Genomic DNA, 18995 nt, shown 5'->3' with positions numbered 1-18995 from the left:
TGAAGCAGAAAATTTCTGCAGCGTTTCTGCATGTTCTTGGCAGTAAAAACGCTTGAGGATTTTGCATGCGTTTTTGACATGTTTTTGCAGTGTTTTTACATGCAGATTTGACTTGCGTTTTTCAAGTGCATTGCGACCTCAAATCCGCATGCAGAAACGCACAAATAATGGAAAATTCCGCAGAATGGGCACAGAACATGCGGATTTTCATTGGGGATCATAGGGCACGGATTACCAAGCGTTTTGCAAGTGTTTACGCTGTGGAAAATCAGCATCAAAAACGCTTGAAAAGTTAGGGAAGTTTCCAATATCAGGTGCCGCAAATAGAGTTTATTGTGCGGTCATCATTTTTGGCCCAGTCTATGAAGAAAGTCTTACCTTCAACAGGTGCACTTATGTGTCTCCTTCTCTCCCACAGCAGCCATAATAGTATCACGCTGCTACAAGGGTCTGCCTGACACAGTTCAGCTCCGCACTATCTATCCAGCCCCAATCATCCTGGAAAGAGGTCTATACTATATTGACGGAACATAATCTCTAACCATCTGTAGGGATCCATGCGGATCACCCCAGTATTAACTACTGCCTATGAATGAAAAAGCCTAATTCCTGTAACACCTCAGCAGCCTATCATACGCTACTGCACAGATAATCAGGTAGTATCATTACCATACCAATAGGCACATTGTTATGGAGATATTCCTACACCTTATTAAATAACAGTTGTACCTTTCATATTCTAGCATTCAGCACTTCTGCACTCTAATCTGCACACCCTTACAACAACAGGCATCATTACGGGGACCATCCCCCCACTACCCCATGCGGGGAAGTAACGTATACCTTCCTACTTAGGCCTTCTATCAGGATGTAATCACTATCCTTATATCTAAGAACATTTCTCCCTCCATTTAGGGCCCACCATTAACCATCATCGGCTGCAAATCTACAATACTACCTCTAGCAATAGGACCTAAATCCATCAAGTCGAGAATACTCAACACCGGAGGACAATTTATCCCTCTATCCCCGTCCTATACAAATATTTTATCAATTTTAGTTGTATGATTTTATATCAATAAAGCATTTTTTAATCAATTATCTCAATTATTTAATCTTTTAGCTCATTCACACAACAGTTCAGGGCGAATTCAATATATTATATCCATTTACCCTACTCTTTGGGCAAACTGTGGCATTGCCTCTGAATTCGCAGCAGTCCTGCTGGCAAGATCCCTTTAGTGCCACTGTTCTATATCCCCAAGTATTCCGATTACCAATATATTAGATGTCAACCAACATTGGACTGGTAGTCTAATTAGGTCAGCTAGCCAATCTTGATTTTTAGATGTGACCCAATGTTGGGAAACTGGACAAGTCTGTAGATATCCTTTGCAAATAATCGACCGGAGGGTTTGGAGCTTCAGCCACAAGGGAATGAAGAGATTGTATTTAAAACAATAAGGTCCTATCCTATCTCATTTTCTCCATTGCACTTAAATATTGACTATGGACTTGTAAAATTCATCAAGGCTTTAATATACAATTTAAAATTCATATACCTTTTCACATTAGTTGGAAAAAAAAGTATTATTTATAAGGTCAACTTTTGTATCATCTTCTTAACCCCATCTTTAAAATCATGGTTTTTCAAGTTGTAAATTATAGGATTAAATAACGGCACCAAAACAATGTATAAAAGGGCAAAAAAAGTATCTTGTTCTGGATAATAACTCGATGCTGGCCTCATGTACGGGAAAATGATGGTCCCATAGAAAATGCTGATACATGTGAGGTGGGAAGAACAGGTTGAAAATGCTTTATAGCGTCCTTCCATAGATTTGATCTTCAGGATCGCAACAATTATGAAAACGTAAGAAATCAATGTCAGCAAGAATGTAGAAAGAGTCAAAAGACTGCCAACTATGCAATTCATCATTTCTACTTTATAAGTATCACTGCAAGAGATCTTAAGGAGAGGTGAAAGGTCACAGAAAAAATGGTCAATTTTATGGGATGCACAAAATGATAGCTGAGAAACAAGGGAAACATGTCCTGCTGGATCCAGAAGACCGATGATCCAAGCAGATGTTGCAAGTCCAGTGCAATGTTTGAAACCATAGGCGGATTATAGTGAGGGCAATCTGGGCTACCGTCCGGGGCCCGAGGCTCCAGGGAGGCCCATGGCCCGAGAATTTATTGCCCCCATTATAATTCGTATATATTATAACCGCCGGTGTCGCAGGTCCTTTATGCTGAGCCCGCGCTGCCGCATTACGTCTGGCAGGACGTACCCAGCATACAGAGTGCGGTCGCTGCGGCTGAAGCCACGCCTACCAAAGAGCTTCTGCTTTAGTTGATGGTGGCTCTGCCTGCTCCCGCGCCTGACGATTGGAGACAACCTGCCGCTCCTGCTCCTCCTGTTCTCCCTCCTCCTTCGCTCCTCCTGTAGCTGCTGCTCGTCTGCCACTATGTAAAGTATGCATAATGTGGGCCATGTGGCAGACAGGCAGTGGTAACAAGCAGCAGCGTTCTGTGTAAAAGTGCAGGGGGGCCATTAGTTTCATTTTTAAAATGTGGGGGATGGAAGTATACTAAGACTACATGGGGTAATGTGCCCCTCCACTTTGGAAATTTTGCTTGCCTTATGCATTTATATGTATGATACAAGCAACATTTCCAAGGCACATAAAGAACAGTGGCATTTTGCCCATGTAATTTCAGTATACTCCCATCCCCCACATTTTATACACAACAATAATAGTACGTGCCCATGATTAGGCTATAGTAGTGCTTTGGACACAGCGTATTTTCGCTCTGTCCAATCACGCAGGTAAATCCGCACATGTTCATTGAACACATGTGGAATTACCGCACCCTATACATTCTATGCTGGAAACTTCTGTTGCGTCTCCACTGCAGATAATTGACATGCTGTGGCTCGTAAAACCACGCCGCCAGTGAGTTTAAGCGGTCAATAATAATACAGAGGGCATGGGATTTCTATAAATCCCATCCTCTGTGCTTGTAATGTAGAACACAGCATTTTGGACGCAGTGCAGGTGAGCTGCGTCCAAAACACTGCTAGCACGGATTGTGGGCACGTACCAGAAAAGGCCGCTTGCCCTTAGATACAGAGCGCCACTGCAAATTCTCCTTCTACACAAATATACTACTGTCAGGGTTTCATGGTCAACAGTCACATACAGTGACTGCGGACTAATGTTAGGCAATGAGAAGTCTTTTAAAGGGAAACTGTCTAGTAAAATATACACTATTAACCTGCAGATATAGGGTTAATCTGCAGGCTAATATCGTTCTGAGAACGTGCGGACACCACTTAGGCTGCAGACACATTAGCGTATGGCATTCGATGCGATATGATATGTTAATGACACTCGGCTCCTGCTCTGCTGGGAGCCTGAGCCGAGTGTCAGTGCTGCGTGCTCCGATCCTCTCGTATGAGAGAATCACAGCAGAGAAGGCGGAGAAAGTAATTTCTCCATCTCCTCTAGCTAGCATCCGGGAGAATCGCACTCCACTCGTGTGATATCCGAGTGCAGTGCGTTGTTTCACACGTACCCATAGACTTTTATGGGTGTATGCCATCCAAATTTCGCATTCAATCGCAGCATACTGTGAGGTTTTTTTTCAGTCTGATCTTGATCTGATCAGAGCTGAAAAAAAAACACATATGAGCACAGAATCATTGATTAACATTGGATCGAATGCAATCCGTTTTTTATCGGATTGCATTCGTCCGATTTAATCACAAGTGGGAGCAGCTCTCAGAATCCCGCTGCCTGGAGGAAACCAACTTTCATCCTCCCGGCAGCTTCAGGCTTTCAGTCATAGAGGTGCTGCTGGGCGGCTTCAGTAACTGCTCAGCTGTAACGGTGCCCTTGCACTGACTGACAGCCGGCGCCAATGCTGAGCGGGCTGTCAGTACCAGGGCGCAGTTACAGCCAGGATCTGTCTTTCGCAGCCAAGGGTAGAGCTGAGCTCCATCGGCTGCTGTTAACTCCTTTTAAAGGGGTTTTCCACAACTCAGACAACCCCATCTCAATCTGTGTCTTTCCCCCTTGTAAAATAACAGCACTTATACTCACCGACGGTGCTGCTGGCACGGCACCGGCAGTAAGTGTGTCACCCTGCTGTTCACAGGTACCACAGGACCCAGGGTGCATGGACGGACTTCTCCACAAGAGGCCCTCATTACATACACACACCTCCACCCTTCCACCTCATACCACCAGAGGGAGCCCGTTAGGGATATACACTGTGTGCAGAATTATTAGGCAAGTTGTATTTTAGAGGATTATTTTTATTATTGATCAACAACTATGTTCTCAATCAACCCAAAAGACTCATAAATATCCAAGCTTAATATTTTTGGAAGTTGGAGTGGTTTCTTTTTTTAGATTTGGCTATTTTAGGAGGATATCTGTTTGTGCAGGTAACTATTACTGTGCAGAATTATTAGGCAACTTAATAGAAACCAAATATAATCCCACCTCACTTGTTTATTTTCACCAGGTAAACCAATATCAGTGCACACAATATAGAAATAAACATTTCTGACATGCAAAAACAAAAACAAAAAAAATTAGTGATCAATATAGCCACCTTTCTTTATGATGACACTCAACAGCCTTCCATCCACAGATTCTGTCAGTTGCTTGATCTGTTTTCCATCAACATTGTGTGCAGCAGCCACCACGGCCTCCCAGACACTGTTCCGAGAGGTGTACTGTTTTCCCTCCCTGTAGATCTCACATTTTATGATGGACCACAGGTTCTCTATGGGGTTCAGATCAGGTGAACAAGGGGGCCATGTCATTATTTTTTCTTCTTTTAGACCTTTACTGGCCGGCCACGCTGTGGAGTAGTTGGATGCATGTGATGGAGCATTGTCCTGCATGAAAATCATGTTTTTCTTGAACGATACCGACTTCTTCCTGTGCCACTGCTTGAAGAAGTTGTCTTCCAGAAACTGACAGTAGGTCTGGGAGTTGAGCTTCACTCCATCCTCACCCCGAAAAGGTCCCAAAAGTTCATCTTTGATGATACCAGCCCATACCAGTACCCCACCTCCACCTTGCTGGCGTCTGAGTCGGAGTGGAGAGCTCTCTGCCCTTTATTGATCCAGCCTCTGGCCCATCCATCTGGAGTCACTCTCATTTCATCAGTCCAAAAAAACCTTTGAAAAATGAATCTTAAGATATTTCTTAGCCCATGCTTGATGTTTTATCTTATGTTTCTTGATCAAAGGTGGTCGTTTTTCAGCCTTCCTTACCTTGGCCATGTCCCTGAGTATCGCACACCTTGTGCTTTTTGATACTCCAATAACGTTGCAGCTCTGCAATATGGCAAAACTAGTGACGAATGGCATCTTGGCAGCTTCACGTTTGATTTTCCTCAATTCATGGGCAGATATTTTGCGCCTTTTTTGGCCAACACGCTTCTTGCGACCCTGTTGGGTATTTGCCATGAAACGCTTGATTGTTCGGTGATCACGCTTCAAAAGTTTGGAAATTTCAAGACTGCTGCATCCCTCTGCAAGACATCTCACAATTTTGGACTTTTCTGAGGCAGTCAAATCTCTCTTCTGACCCATTTTGCCAAAGGAAAGGAAGTTGCCTAATAATTAAGCACACTTTATATAGAGTGTTGATGTCATTAGACAACACCCCTGCTCATTACAGAGATGCACATCACCAGATTTACTTAATTGGTAGTTGGCTCTCAAGCCTATGCAGCTTGGAGTAGGACAACATGTATAAAAAGTATCGAAGTGATCAAAATAGACATTTGCCTAATAATTCTGCACGCGGTGTATATATGGAGAGTGGAGCCAGGCAGTCAGTCAGAAGAGAGAGTCTGTCAGACAGAGTCAGAGAGTCTGAGAGCGTGCTGACGCTGAGAGCAGCGAAGACGCAGCACGTCTGCTGCTGGGTTCTGAGGGCCCCGAGTGTGGCCGACGGCGAGGAGGAGAGGAGAGAGGAGTTGAGGGGGCAGAGGAGCATCATAGGCTCACCCCAAATATACAAACCGGACACCGGGTCCACGCCTACAGGGTCCTTTATACCAAGTAGAGATCACCGGCATACCAGGAGGACTACAAGTCCCTGGCCGACCTGAAGCTAAACCCTTAACAGGATCAGTAACCATGAAGGCCCCAGCGTTACCAGGGATAGTGGTTGGCAGCAGAAGGTCCTACTACCAAGAGACAGGTGAAGGAACAGCACGACACATAAGCTAGGCCCAGCTGCAGGCTGGCCAGGAGCATACAGAGAGGCAGACATGGACCAGTAGGCCTTATACCCAGTCACTGGGGAGAAGTCCTGAAGTGCACCCATCCTACTGAGTACCCTGGACCGTACCTGACATAAGCACCAGTAAAGGTATTGAAGCGAATCCCGTGTCTCTGTCAGTTACTCCTGCTGCGCCATTCCGCCTGCATTACAGGTCCCAGTATCACCACCCACCATCAAACTCTACCCTGCCCTGAGGCCCGCTCCACCTGTGGGGAGCCGTTCCATCCTAGCTGCCTTATCAACTGCCTCAGAGGTCTACAGCGCTGGTACAAATTACCAGAAACCACAGGTGGTGTCACGATCGAACTATAAACCCCATATAAACTTTCCCCCCTTTTTAGTTGACCGCCCTGGGCCACGGACTGGGCCAGCCACTGTGACATATCCCTTTCCCCCAGCATCTATCGGCCCGGACTCAGAGTACCCCATTGCCCTGGGGGCGCGACAACTTCTGGCGTCACAAACAGGATTTCGTGCCCGTTGCCACCGGATACTGTGTGCCGTATTGAACTGTGTTTTTACTGTGGTGAACATCACCGCCATTACCGCGTCGCCGCGCGGGAAGAAGAGGGGCGTAACCGCGGGAATCGGAGAGACGTGACTGCTAGAAGCGCGGGAAGCTCAAGCCCCGCCTCGCGCTCTGACGCAGCACCAGGAAGCGTCATGTCCTGGAAGGAGACCGTCATCTGTGGAGCTGTGGCCTACCCGATTAAAGAAACAGGAGGTAGGCTACGGTTCACTAGGGGGGCGCAACCATGGCCGACGACCAGTGAGACGCTGTAGCACTGGATAACGCTTCAGATGCTCAACTTGTGCCCGGCGCTGCTCAGGCCGGAGCGGCCGCCCCACCAGCAGGGGTCATGACTCAGTTAATACCCATGGCCCTGCCATATATCCCTGGAGCAAAATGGCTTCCCCAGTATGATGGCAAACCAGACACCCTGTCTGAAATCAAGAGAAAGATATGCGGTGTATTGGACATGTATTCAATGACTGGTAAGCAGAGAGCTGCTGTTGTGCTGGGACAATTGACTGGTGCCGCAGACCAGGAATCAGTATCCATTATCTTTTAGAGACTGCAAACTGTCTTTGAAAACCGCAATGAGACAGATCTCCGGATGAGGTTCTACCACTGTACCCAGAAACCTGAGGACAGTATCCGGGACTATGCCTGGCACTTACAGGAAGCCTTGCGGACCCTGAAACAGGTTAGTCCAGCCAGCATACAAGTTGAGAATAAAATGCTGACAGAACAGTTCATCCGGGGGTTGAGGTCCCAGGAGGAGAGCAGAACTGTACGGTGGCGGGCCTTCGATCATCCAAATGCCACCTTTGACACCCTGAAGGACATGGCTATTAAGGGTCTGCAGCCCCTGGAACCATCAGATACTGCTATCCAGCGTTACCAGGGTAGGGCCACCCCAGTGCCCGCAGCACCCACTGCTCCTTCATTAACGGCTGAAACAAAGATGCAAACAGTGCCCCCTAGCAAGCTGGACAGTCTGAGCTCTGAAGTGCGTCAGCTAAGTAAAACCCTGGCAACTATCCTGAGCACCCTGCAGCTACAGACAAAGCCTGAGCCGGAAGGAAGGATCCTACTCGCCGACAGTCCTGAGGATGTCCCCTGGATGAGGAGAAGAAGAAGGAGGACAACTTCACCACGTAGGAGGACAGTGCCACCCCGTGGGAGGACCAACGACCAACGTTGCCCTCCAGGAGACTTTATCTGCTACCGTTGCCACAAGGCAGGCCACACCGCGCGGAGCTGTCCTTTAAACGGGCAAACCCTGTGGCTGAGGGCCGACACCCAGGAGTAACTCAACCAGGCCCATCCAGCTGGTACGACCGGTTCGTAGAAGGAAGGCCTTTCCTGTCCATCGTGCTGGACGGCATAGCAACACCTGTGTTACTGGACACCGGCTCACAGGTAACCATAGTACGTGATGTCCTCTACAAAAGATATTGGTCCATAGATGACCTCCACCTGCCAGCCACAAACCTCTCTGTGTATGCCTCTAACGGTCTTCCTCTTAACCTAGTAGTTTATAGTTTTTTATAGTTCACAAAAGAAAACAATTTATCGGAGGAAATGCAGAGTGATAAAGCAAACCCTCCACTAAATATCACCCACCTAACCCAGGAGGAAGTTCAGAAACGCCTAAATAATATCAAAATAGACAAGTCACCAGGCCCAGATGGCATACACCCCCGGGTACTAAAAGAATTAAGTAATGTGATAGACAGACCGCTGTATCTTATATTCAAGCACTCTTTATGGACAGGGACTGTCCCACTAGACTGGCGCCAAGCAAATGTGGTACCAATATTCAAAAAGGGGTCTAAAAGTGACCCTGGGAACTATAGACCAGTCAGCTTAACGTCTGTTGTGGGTAAATTGTTTGAAGGATTTCTTAGAGATGCTATTGTAGAATATCTTAATGATAATAACTGTCTAACTCCATATCAACATGGATTCATGAGGGATCGCTCCTGCCAAACAAACCTGATGGCCTTCTACGAGGAGGTGAGCTCACAGCTGGACCGGGGAGAGTCAGTGGATGTTGTAGACCTTGACTTCTCCAAAGCGTTTGATACCGTGCCACACAAAAAGTTGGTATATAAAATGAGAATGCTTGGTCTGGGGGATAATGTGTGCAAGTGGGTAAATAGCTGGCTGAGTGATAGAAAGCAGAGGGTGGTTATCAATGGAGTAAGCTCAGGGTTACTAGCGGGGGGCCTCAAGGGTCTGTCTTAGGCCCTATATTATTTAATATATTTATTAATGATCTAGTGGAAGGGTTGCATAGTAAAATAGCAATATTTGCAGATGATACTAAACTTTGTCAAGTAGTTAATACAGATGAGGATAGGGCACAGCTACAGGAGGATTTAGATAAATTGGGGAGTTGGGCCAAAAAATGGCAAATGGGGTTCAATGCCGATAAATGTAAGGTCATGCACATGGGAAAGAAAAACAGCAGTCACCCATACATATTAAATGGGAAACCGTTGGGGAAATCTGACATGGAGAAGGACCTGGGCGTCTTGGTTAACAGCAAATTAAATTGGAGTGCCCAGTGTCAGGCAGCAGCTGCGAAGGCAAATAGAGTCATGGCATGCATCAGAAGAGGAATAGGGGCATATGATGAGAACATTGTTCTTCCTCTGTATAAAGCGCTGGTAAGGCCGCACTTAGAATATTGTGCACAGTTCTGCGCTCCGGTGCTCAGGAAAGACATATTGGAGCTAGAGAGGGTACAAAGGAGGGCGACTAAGGTAATAAAGGGAATGGAGGGACTAGAATACCCAGAGAGGTTGTCAAAATTAGGCCTATTTACGTTGGAAAAGAGAAGGCTTAGGGGAGACCTCATAAACATGTATAAATACATCAGGGGGCAGTACAGAGATCTCTCCCATGACCGGTTTATACCAAGGATGGTGACAAAGACGAGGGGGCACACTATGCGTCTGGAGGAAAGGAGGTTCCTGCACCAGCATAGAAGGGGATTCTTTATGGTCAGAGCCGTGGGAGAGGAAGTGGTGATGTCCAACTCACTTAATGAGTTCAAGAGAGGCCTGGACGCCTTTCTCGAGAACAATAAAATTACATCTTATGCTTAGTGATAGTTAATTAATCCAGGGATTTAATCTGACTGCCAGATTGGAGTCGGGAAGTGAATTTTTCCTCAATGATGTAAATTGGCCTATACCGCATGTTTTTTTTTTGCCTTCCCGTGGATCAACGCTGCGGAATAGCTGCAGTGCACAAGAAATAGGCTAAACTGGATGGACGCTTGTCTTTTTTCGGCCTTATAAACTATAAACTATAAAGGTTGGGTCCTGAATGCAGCCCTCATCATGGTTCCCTATCGGCGCTGCGATCAGCACCAGCAGGGACAATGATGAGGGTAGTAGTGTCTGATATTGCAGTGTCCACCTGTAAAAATAAGAATAAAAATAATCAAATTCATATACTCACCTCTCCTAGGTGTCCCCAGCTATAATCCTCTGACCGCTGATGCCGATAACCCGGGGAGAATGAGCGGCTCCGGAGCTGCGCTCAGTGAGTGACAGGACACGGCTCCTGAGCTCAGCTCCAGAGCCACTCATTCTCCCGGCTCCTCGGCGTCAGAGGATTACACCGGGGGACACCTAGGAGAGGTGAGTATATGGATATTATTATTTTATTCTTAGTTTTACACAGGGACACAGCGGGAGCAGACACTACCACTACCCTCACCCTTGTCCCTGTTGGTGCTGATTGCAGCACAGGAAAGGAATCATGATGAGGGCAGCGCTCAGTACCTGGCACTTGGGAACAGCGCTAACTGTATGCTGATTCCCAGTAGCCAGTATGTGTGATCCTGATACGGCACATGGGCCGCACACGGATGCAACATGTAAAACGCACACGGACACTGATATCTTCAGTAACGGAAATATATGTGAAACCGGCCTAAAAAACAGGTATTGTGCTGTTTTTTGGTGGAGATTATAGGAATCTACAGTACGTTTAATAAAGTCAGTTTTATTCATCAAAAAAGCTGCAAAATCAGTGTTTTCCCACTTTCTTATTGCTATGGGTGAAAAACGCTGCAAAAACTCTTTTGTTCAATGCCCCCGTTGGGGCATACGTTCGAACCTACAAGAAAAAGGGATATGGATATATGTGCCTACAGGGCCATAGACTGTAATGATGAAGGCAGAGCAAACGTGCGCTCTGCATAATTTTCGTGAGTGCACGCCTACAGGAGGTGGACACTCAGACATAATAGACTGCATCTGAAAGTCCGCTTTCAGTAAGTGTACACTTCCGAAAATAATGCCAGCAGAACGCACGTTCGCTCTGTCAGCACCATTACAGTATATGGCCCCATAGGCACATATGTCTGAATCCCGTTTTGTGGGGGGTCTGGACATATCCCCCGACGGGGACATTGAGCGTAATGTGAAAGCACAGTAAGCCAGGGATATGGTACAGATTTACAGTTTGGATCATTTCATATGGGAAGATACCACAAATGTGTACTTTTTTTTTTCACTTTCACGTTTAGTAGCAGAATACTTTTATTTCATACTTTATTTAGATTTATTTTTTACGTAGCTTTAACTTTTACTTTACAGTCACTGATCTAATATCCTGCAATACTTCAGTACTGCAGAATATTAGGTCTGTCTGTTTTATATTGACAGTTCACATGTAGGACCCTGCATATTCCAGGCCCCAAAGATGGCTAACCTAAAGCCATTACTTGGCCTCAGGTTACCATAGGCTTAAGAGTAAGCCCTTCCCCTGCAATAGCCATCTAGATTCCGCTGTCACAACTGATGGCGGTATCTAAGGGGTTAAAAAGTATTGGTTACTACGCTGCATTGTGACATCATCACTTACCTTATATGGAAGCTGGCAGTGATGTCACACTGGTGAGTGATGTCACAATAGAGCGGAACCTATAAACATTCCGTCCCATCTCACACCGGTCAGACTTGGTATTTGTTCGTCTTCTGACAGCACTTACTTAGATCTTCTTCTTGTGGATTAGCGATTTACTTGTGGATTAGCGAATTATTTGCGATTTCCTTGTGGATTAGCGGTTTACTTGTGGATTAGCGAATTATTTGCGATTTCCTTGTGGATTAGCGGTTTACTTTTGGATTAGTGGATTACATCTGGATTATCGAATTACTTCTGGATTATCGGATTATTTCTGGATTTTCTTGAAGTCATTGACTGAGGACTTCTCCATCTGGAGGTAAATCTATTCTGTGCTGTTAATTATAAGACTGCTCGTTTTTATCCCATCATTATGTTTTCCATATTATTATTTCCAAGACCCGTAACGTTATCATTTTTCGGGATCTGGGGTCGGGTGAGGGCTTATTTTTTGTGCACGGAGCTGTCATTTTAAATTATTTCGGGGGTAGATACAATGTTTTGATCGCCTCTAGTTGCATTTTATTGCAATATTGCGGTGGCCAAAATAACGTAATTCTGGAGTTTGGATTTTTTTTCTCGTTACGCCATTTACTGACCTGATTACTTAATATTTTGATAGATTGAACATTTCTTAATGCGATGATACCAAATATGTGTATTTTTTTTTTTTATGAGCCGGCGATCTCAGGAGATTCACAATGAAAGGCACGGGGGTCTTCTGCAGACTCCCGTTTGTCATGACAGCCCACTGATGCCCTGCGATCACGTGACAACAGCGCTGATGTGAACGTTGATAGATAGATGGAGATTATAAGGTGGGAGGGGGGATAAAGAGCAAAAATGCATTCATCTCTTGCTGTACTGTATGTATATATGTGAACCCGCTCCACATGTACAGCACTCTGGAATTACCAGGGTGGTCCGCTCTACAAGTCTGCAGTCACTCTATGATTCTCCGCCAGTGGGCGAGTGACTAGTGCTGGACTAGTCTTGTCTCTGGCTATGGTTTCCGGCTCGCTCTTCATTGTACATAATGTACCTTGCTGCAATTGTGCTGGCAGACTGCAGTTCATGCTCCCGGGGTTTGGGACGGAGAAATCAGGTGACAGGTTCCCTTTAGAAATAAAGAATAGTAATAATAATGGCAGCCAGCTATTTACTGTGTATGGGGCATGGCAAGCTGCTCAACGTATTATGACCCCATGTATTATAGCATCAATATATCTTCATCTCCTTCAGATCTTCCTCCTGACTCTGTCTGGTCAAGGACCACAGAGGGGACGTCACTCACCACCGTGCATCAGCTGAGAAGAGACCTTCAGCGTGTACAGGACGCAGCAGAGCGCCGGACATCTTTAGGGTGAGTATAATGGCGGAGGTGCTGGCTGTTGGCACCGACCATTGATTTAGGCCGGGGTTGTACAAGCCAATTTATGGCATTTAACGACTATCATTCGGTTACTTGTTGGCTGATTGTGTCACTTAATTGCCTATTTGAGCATTTCTTATTGCTGTAAAATACTGACCAAATACTGGATGTGTGAATATGGCTTAAAGCTGAAAATTATTTGGTTTAGATCTAAAATAAAACCTGTGTCAAGTTGTGATTTGTGCTGATGGGGTCTACCATCGCTGTACACACAGGACTGGAGAAAATAAAATGGTAAAATCTAATCTGTGACTCGTATTATAGGTTGGAATAACACTCTACTGCTCGGAATTTATCACACTTTTCCTTGTGGAGCATTGAAAACGCTACTTTAAAGTTTGTTTTTGGCTAAGAAACCTGATTTACATTGTGGAATTCACCAGCTATTACTGTAAGTATTCTGAGGTTAATATAACAAACAAAATTTCTTTAATGAAATTGACAAAACCTAGATTTTTAGGGACCATTTCACCTTTGAAGTAACTTAGAGGGGCCTATATGTCAGGAAAACCAGCAAACAAGACCCAATTTTAAAATCTGCACCCTTGATTGTATTCAAAACCACATTCAGAAAGCTTGTTAACCCTTTAGAAAGAAATGAAAAATTACATTTTCTGTTTAACATAGATGTTGCTTTAGTCCTAAACTTCTCATTTTCACAAGGCTAACAGGAGAAACTGGAAGCCACAATGAGTGGTACAATTTCTCCTGAGTGCAGTGATCTCCCATCTGTGGGCAGAATTTACTCTATGGTAACGCGGCAGGGCTCGAGAGGGAAGGAGCACGATATGATTTTTGGAGCAGGTTTTCTACTGGAATAGTTTGCAGAGGCCCTAAGTGCCAGAACAGCAGAATCCTCCTTCAAGTGACCCCATTTAGACATTACACATCTCTAGAAATTCATCTACTGTGAAGAAACAACTTTGACTTTATGGGTTATTTTTCAGTGGATATTGCAGAGTAAAAATTGCAAATAGTGTTGTGCTCGTACATTGTAGCGCCCAATACATTGTATCCAGCTTGTGCTTCTGGAGACACGCACTCCGTAAATTAACTGGGCTCCCCCCACTAGAGTAATGCCAAAAAGTGATAAACCGCAGATTAGTAACTACTGACGGGTTCTGATCTCATATTAAAGCATGCAGATTGTTCTTTCCATATCATTAAGTCCAGTAAGTTTTGTGTTGTCCTCCCATAAGGAGGTGAACAGATCACTGTATCGGTATTAGTATCCTTGTACCGATCCTGCCAAAAACCAACATTACAAAAGGAGTCTGTTCTTAGCTCAAACTTCAGAAATGCCACATAGTGATGTGTAATGGAATAAAAAGGCGGAGGGCTTACCTTACCCTGCACGGTGAAGCCCCCTGTGACAATGGGTAATGTATGTAACGAAAACCCACAGCATCCATTGGTTTTCAATATGGCGTTTGCTGCATCCTCATCTGTTCTCCAGCTGCAATGTGAAATATCATTTTATTATTTGCATTTATATTGTAGAAATAATGATAATTTACCTTCAATTAATGAATGTTAATTCCATTGATAATTTACATGACATTTCTTCTAACATAATATTCCTTTCTTGGCAGATTTCCTCTGATTACATGATGAAGCATTCCAGCATGGCATCCAGCGATCAACATAAAGACCTGTTGGCCTTGCTGGATCTGCTCGCTGTCCCACTCCTGGAGGACACTATTCCAGGCATTGTCACATCATATGAGCCTGAAGAAATGAAGACCATGACCAGCGTGCTTATAGAACATCTGCATGATCTGGATGGACAGGATTTGGTGAATGCCCTCCTGTTCTTGGCAACCGTAACATCTGCCAGAGCGGACACTGAGAACTTTCTGACTGATGAGCTGATTGATGAGACCTACTGTCTCATGCTCAAAGCAGAAAGTGAGAGACATCAGGGAATAACTGGTGCAGCTATGACGCTCCTGGCTAACATTGCTGTATACCGCTCCAAAGACGTCATGGAGCTCTTGGAAATCGATGAGGAACATCCACAGAGCAGCGAACTGAAAACACTGGATCTGATTTCCACCAAAACAATCAGAGTTTGGAATGAGATAAGTGCAGCGCAGAATATACTGACAGTAGATGACTTGATTGTCCATACACAACACCAAGCTGGACCATGTGACAGCTTTGATTTTTATTATCATCTTCTGCACCCTAGCTATGGGTTCATTAACCATCAGGATGACTCTCATGTCCTCCAAGATACAGACACAACCCAGACTGCGATGTGTCGTTACATTACTTGTGTCTTAACTGATGAGGAAAGGAAAAAGGTCATCCATTACCTGCTTATAGCAATGAGATCTGCTGTAAGAACCAGCAAACTCATCAGCATCATGTTCTTCTCGGAGCTCCTACTTCATCCTGAGCTCCTGGAGGGGAAAATGGCAAAAGACTTGATCTTATTCATGGCTTCAAAGATGGACAGCTCGGACGAGCTTGAGGTCTGTCTTGCTGTAGAAGCTATGGGAAATGCCAGTATAGGTGCACCAAGACAGGTGCATCAAGTGAAAGACGTCATCTATGGCTGCCTTTACAGTAAACTAACGGATCATAGGAAGCTAAAAGTTGTCATCAAAAGCTTACAAGCCCTTTCAAAGTTTGTCACACTGCTGAAAAGATCAAAACTTGACAGTGCTTTTGGGAGAATTGTCCATCGTTGTACAGACTACCTAAACATCCCAAACCCACTGATCCGCACATACTCTACTTCACTATTTGCAGATCTCGCCCAGAACTGCAACAGGGACAAGAGAGGCTTCAGTCACCACGTCAGGAGATGCCTGCCTGACTTACTGATAAAGTTACACAGCAAAGACCAGCAGGTTAAGGCATCCGGTATTGCAGCCTTGTTGCATTGTCTGCCTTACATCGGATGTAACAACGTAGAAGAACTGTTATGTGCTAATGGCGAAAAGTCCTGCAAAATATATGAACAACTCGGGCAAAAAGAACCTGCCCTTCTGGTGAAGATGATGATCCACAGTACCGAAATGCTGTATATGGTAGACGAGGTAGACGCTGTCCTGAAACACCTCACTATGATAAGAGACGCTTTACCCTATGAAGAACTCTATCCGTCAAAATTGGAAGACGTGTTTAAAGGGTTGAGGAGACTCACAAGTCAAATCTATAATCCAGGGCTGAAGGAGGCAAGTAACCGTGCCGTGGACATCCTGGCCACCAAGTGGAAAAGCATTGGAACTGTTAAAGTAGTTAAAGTTGGAACACCCAGTTACGAGATCTATGAAAAACTGGAAAGAGTGGAAGTCATATTTTACGAAACTTCAGTGTGAAACATCTATCAATGGACATCCTGTGCACAAAGTGGAGAAGTACTGGGACTGTTAGCAGGATGGAGAAAACTTGATAGTCCCCAAATGTATATTTTTTTAAATAAATCTTATAAAAAATACTCTTTGTTTGTTTTATTGCTGATAGTAACTAACTATGTCTTCTACATTTCGAAACTGTACCTATATCCTAGAGATGAGTGAATAAATTGGAGTGGAATTCTACTTGAATTTTACAAAAATCCACATTCACCAAAATGTAGAGTGTTTGTAATTTGCTTCCAAGCGGATTCAGCAAAATTTATTTTGCAGAACCAGAAAAGGCCATCAAAATGTAAAAAAATAAATACCGGCTCCTCCGCTCCTCATTGTAACCTGTCCGGTCGTCTTCAGATCACCGACGGTCTTCAGCTCATGCACGCAAATCAGGAAATCAATTTCAGATCAGTTGTGGATCAGGCAACAGTCACCCTTGATGATCCGATGTTAGCAGGTCCCTGGTAGCAGAATTTATTCAATGTATGGAGCTGGAACAGCACAACTCCATTGTGTAATGGTTGTTCAAATGCTGAGGGACCTGATAACCTAGCTCTATCACTAGCCCTATATCTGACCCTGTACCTTACCCTAACTCTAACCCAACCCTAGCTAGGGTTAGAAAAGGGGTGTGTGTGTATGACGCGCCCCTGGGCCTGTGTCGCTCTGCGTTGCGCACGCGGGAGCTTACCCGGAGCCGGATCTGTTGAGGGTTGTAGTCTCGTGGCGGTGACCCGGTCCGTGCCCAGGGAGTCAAACTGAGCGGCGATGTATCAGCGGTAGATGTTGGACGACTACGCCACCCGTTGAGTACAGCTAAGGAGCTGCTGCTGCAGGACAGACCGCTGAGGCCGGTGGTAGGATTGTGCAGCGTGATAGTATAACCCCCAACGGGAGGGGTACGGCCTCAGGGCAGCCGACGTGGATGATGGGGGTAGCAGGAACCACTCGGAGACGGTACGGTGTAGTTCAGGGTCTTTACTGGTGACAAAGATAGACCCTCCCGGAGTACTGGCTAGCGATTGGGGCCTGGTCAGTCCTTGAGCAGATGGGATCTCCCCTGGCCAGGCGGAGTTGTAGGCCTCCCAAACTAACTGTACTCTTCTGGCTACCTTGCTAGAGGCGGGTATAAGTAGCCCACGTCCCTCAGTGTACCGTGTGGTGCTCACCCGTATGGCCGGTGACTCGGGGCCTTCGGGTTTCTTGGCCAGAGGACCTGGAATCCCCTGACTGACGGATTCTGCTGCTGGGTAGGAGTTAGTCCCCACAGCCTCGGACTCCGGGTCCGGTAAGAAATCTTCTCAGTCAGGGCGAGCTCTGCAGCTGCCAGCCCCTGACTCCTTGTAACACTGCTCCCACAGAGCTCCTGATGTTCTGTTCCTATATTTGCTTCTTTTCTCTGTCTCTACTTCTTCTCTACTCACTAACCCGGCCTCAGCCCTAGGTTTATATAGGGGAAGTTCTTCCCCTCCCAGGACTGGGCAGGAGGTGTGGCATGCATAGGATTCCTGACCAAGAGACCTCCCACCTGCTCTCAGACGTAATATCTCTATCACTGTGGCAACCAGACCCCTGGGGTGTCACATGTAAAACATAAAATAATGAATACAGACGAGCAGATTACATTTACATTTACCAGCTTCACCAAACTTCTCCAAGACATTTGGTTTCATCCAAATCAATGGCACTTCAAATCCCCTAGATGCCCTGATAAAACATATATGACAGTCCTCACTATTCTCCTTCCTCACTATTCTCCTCCCAGCTGTGTTGTCACACACTATCTGTACAATTTTTCAGTGTTTTATGGCTTTTTCTCCATATCTGGATGGCTAGGCTGTGAGCTGTGATGTCTTCTCACTATGCATACGTCTTGCACGTACAGAAGTGTTGCACAATCAAGAAAACTTGTTGATTGCTGTGGATCCAACCTAACCATAAACCTAGATGGGAGGAAGTATAGCGAGTGAGGAAAGAGTGTCCTACAATCTGATGGCTAGTTACAATATGCAGATTGTTCTTGCCATATAATTAGGGCCAGTAAGTTTTGTGGTGTTGCCCTTGAATAAGGCAGTGAACAGCGCACTGCACTGGCATTAGTATACTCGTACGGATACTGCCGAAAACCAACACTAAAGTAGGTGTCTACACTTAGCTCTAACTTCAGCAATGCCACATAGTGATGTGTAATGGCATAAAAAGGCCAATCCACTTCAGGACTTACCTTCCGGAGAAGCCCCCTATCTCACTAGAGATGGCAGACAAAGGTAAGCAAAAATCCAAGCAATGTGAACTGAGGTCTAAGATGGTACACATGCAAGAAATAGGAGCATGTTCACACTAGCAAAAAGATGCAAAACCTACAAAAGACAAAAAATATCTCATACCCTACCATCATTATATTACAAAGGTAAGCAGCAGCGTATTTCACAATGGAAGTAGCCGTAGCA

General features: G+C 45.3%; 1 protein-coding gene across 1 annotated transcript; it reads right to left on the bottom strand.

Annotated features, from left to right (window-relative positions):
* Positions 1 to 1594: 1594 nt before the first annotated feature.
* Positions 1595 to 2128, bottom strand: LOC141167630 (olfactory receptor 5AR1-like; the record flags this gene model as incomplete). The annotated part of the gene is made up of 1 exon (XM_073655011.1): positions 1595 to 2128. A coding segment is annotated over one exon (534 nt), but the record flags the coding sequence as incomplete, so codon positions are not given.
* Between the last annotated feature and the right edge of the window lie 16867 nt (positions 2129 to 18995).

The sequence above is a fragment of the Phyllobates terribilis genome, unplaced genomic scaffold (assembly GCF_046119375.1).
Source record: "Phyllobates terribilis strain yellow unplaced genomic scaffold, ASM4611937v1 Scaffold_11__3_contigs__length_659146591, whole genome shotgun sequence".
Classification (NCBI taxonomy): Eukaryota; Metazoa; Chordata; class Amphibia; order Anura; family Dendrobatidae; genus Phyllobates; species Phyllobates terribilis.
The sequence above is the reverse complement of the archived record's forward strand: the minus strand, read 5'-3'. Positions and strand labels throughout refer to the sequence as shown.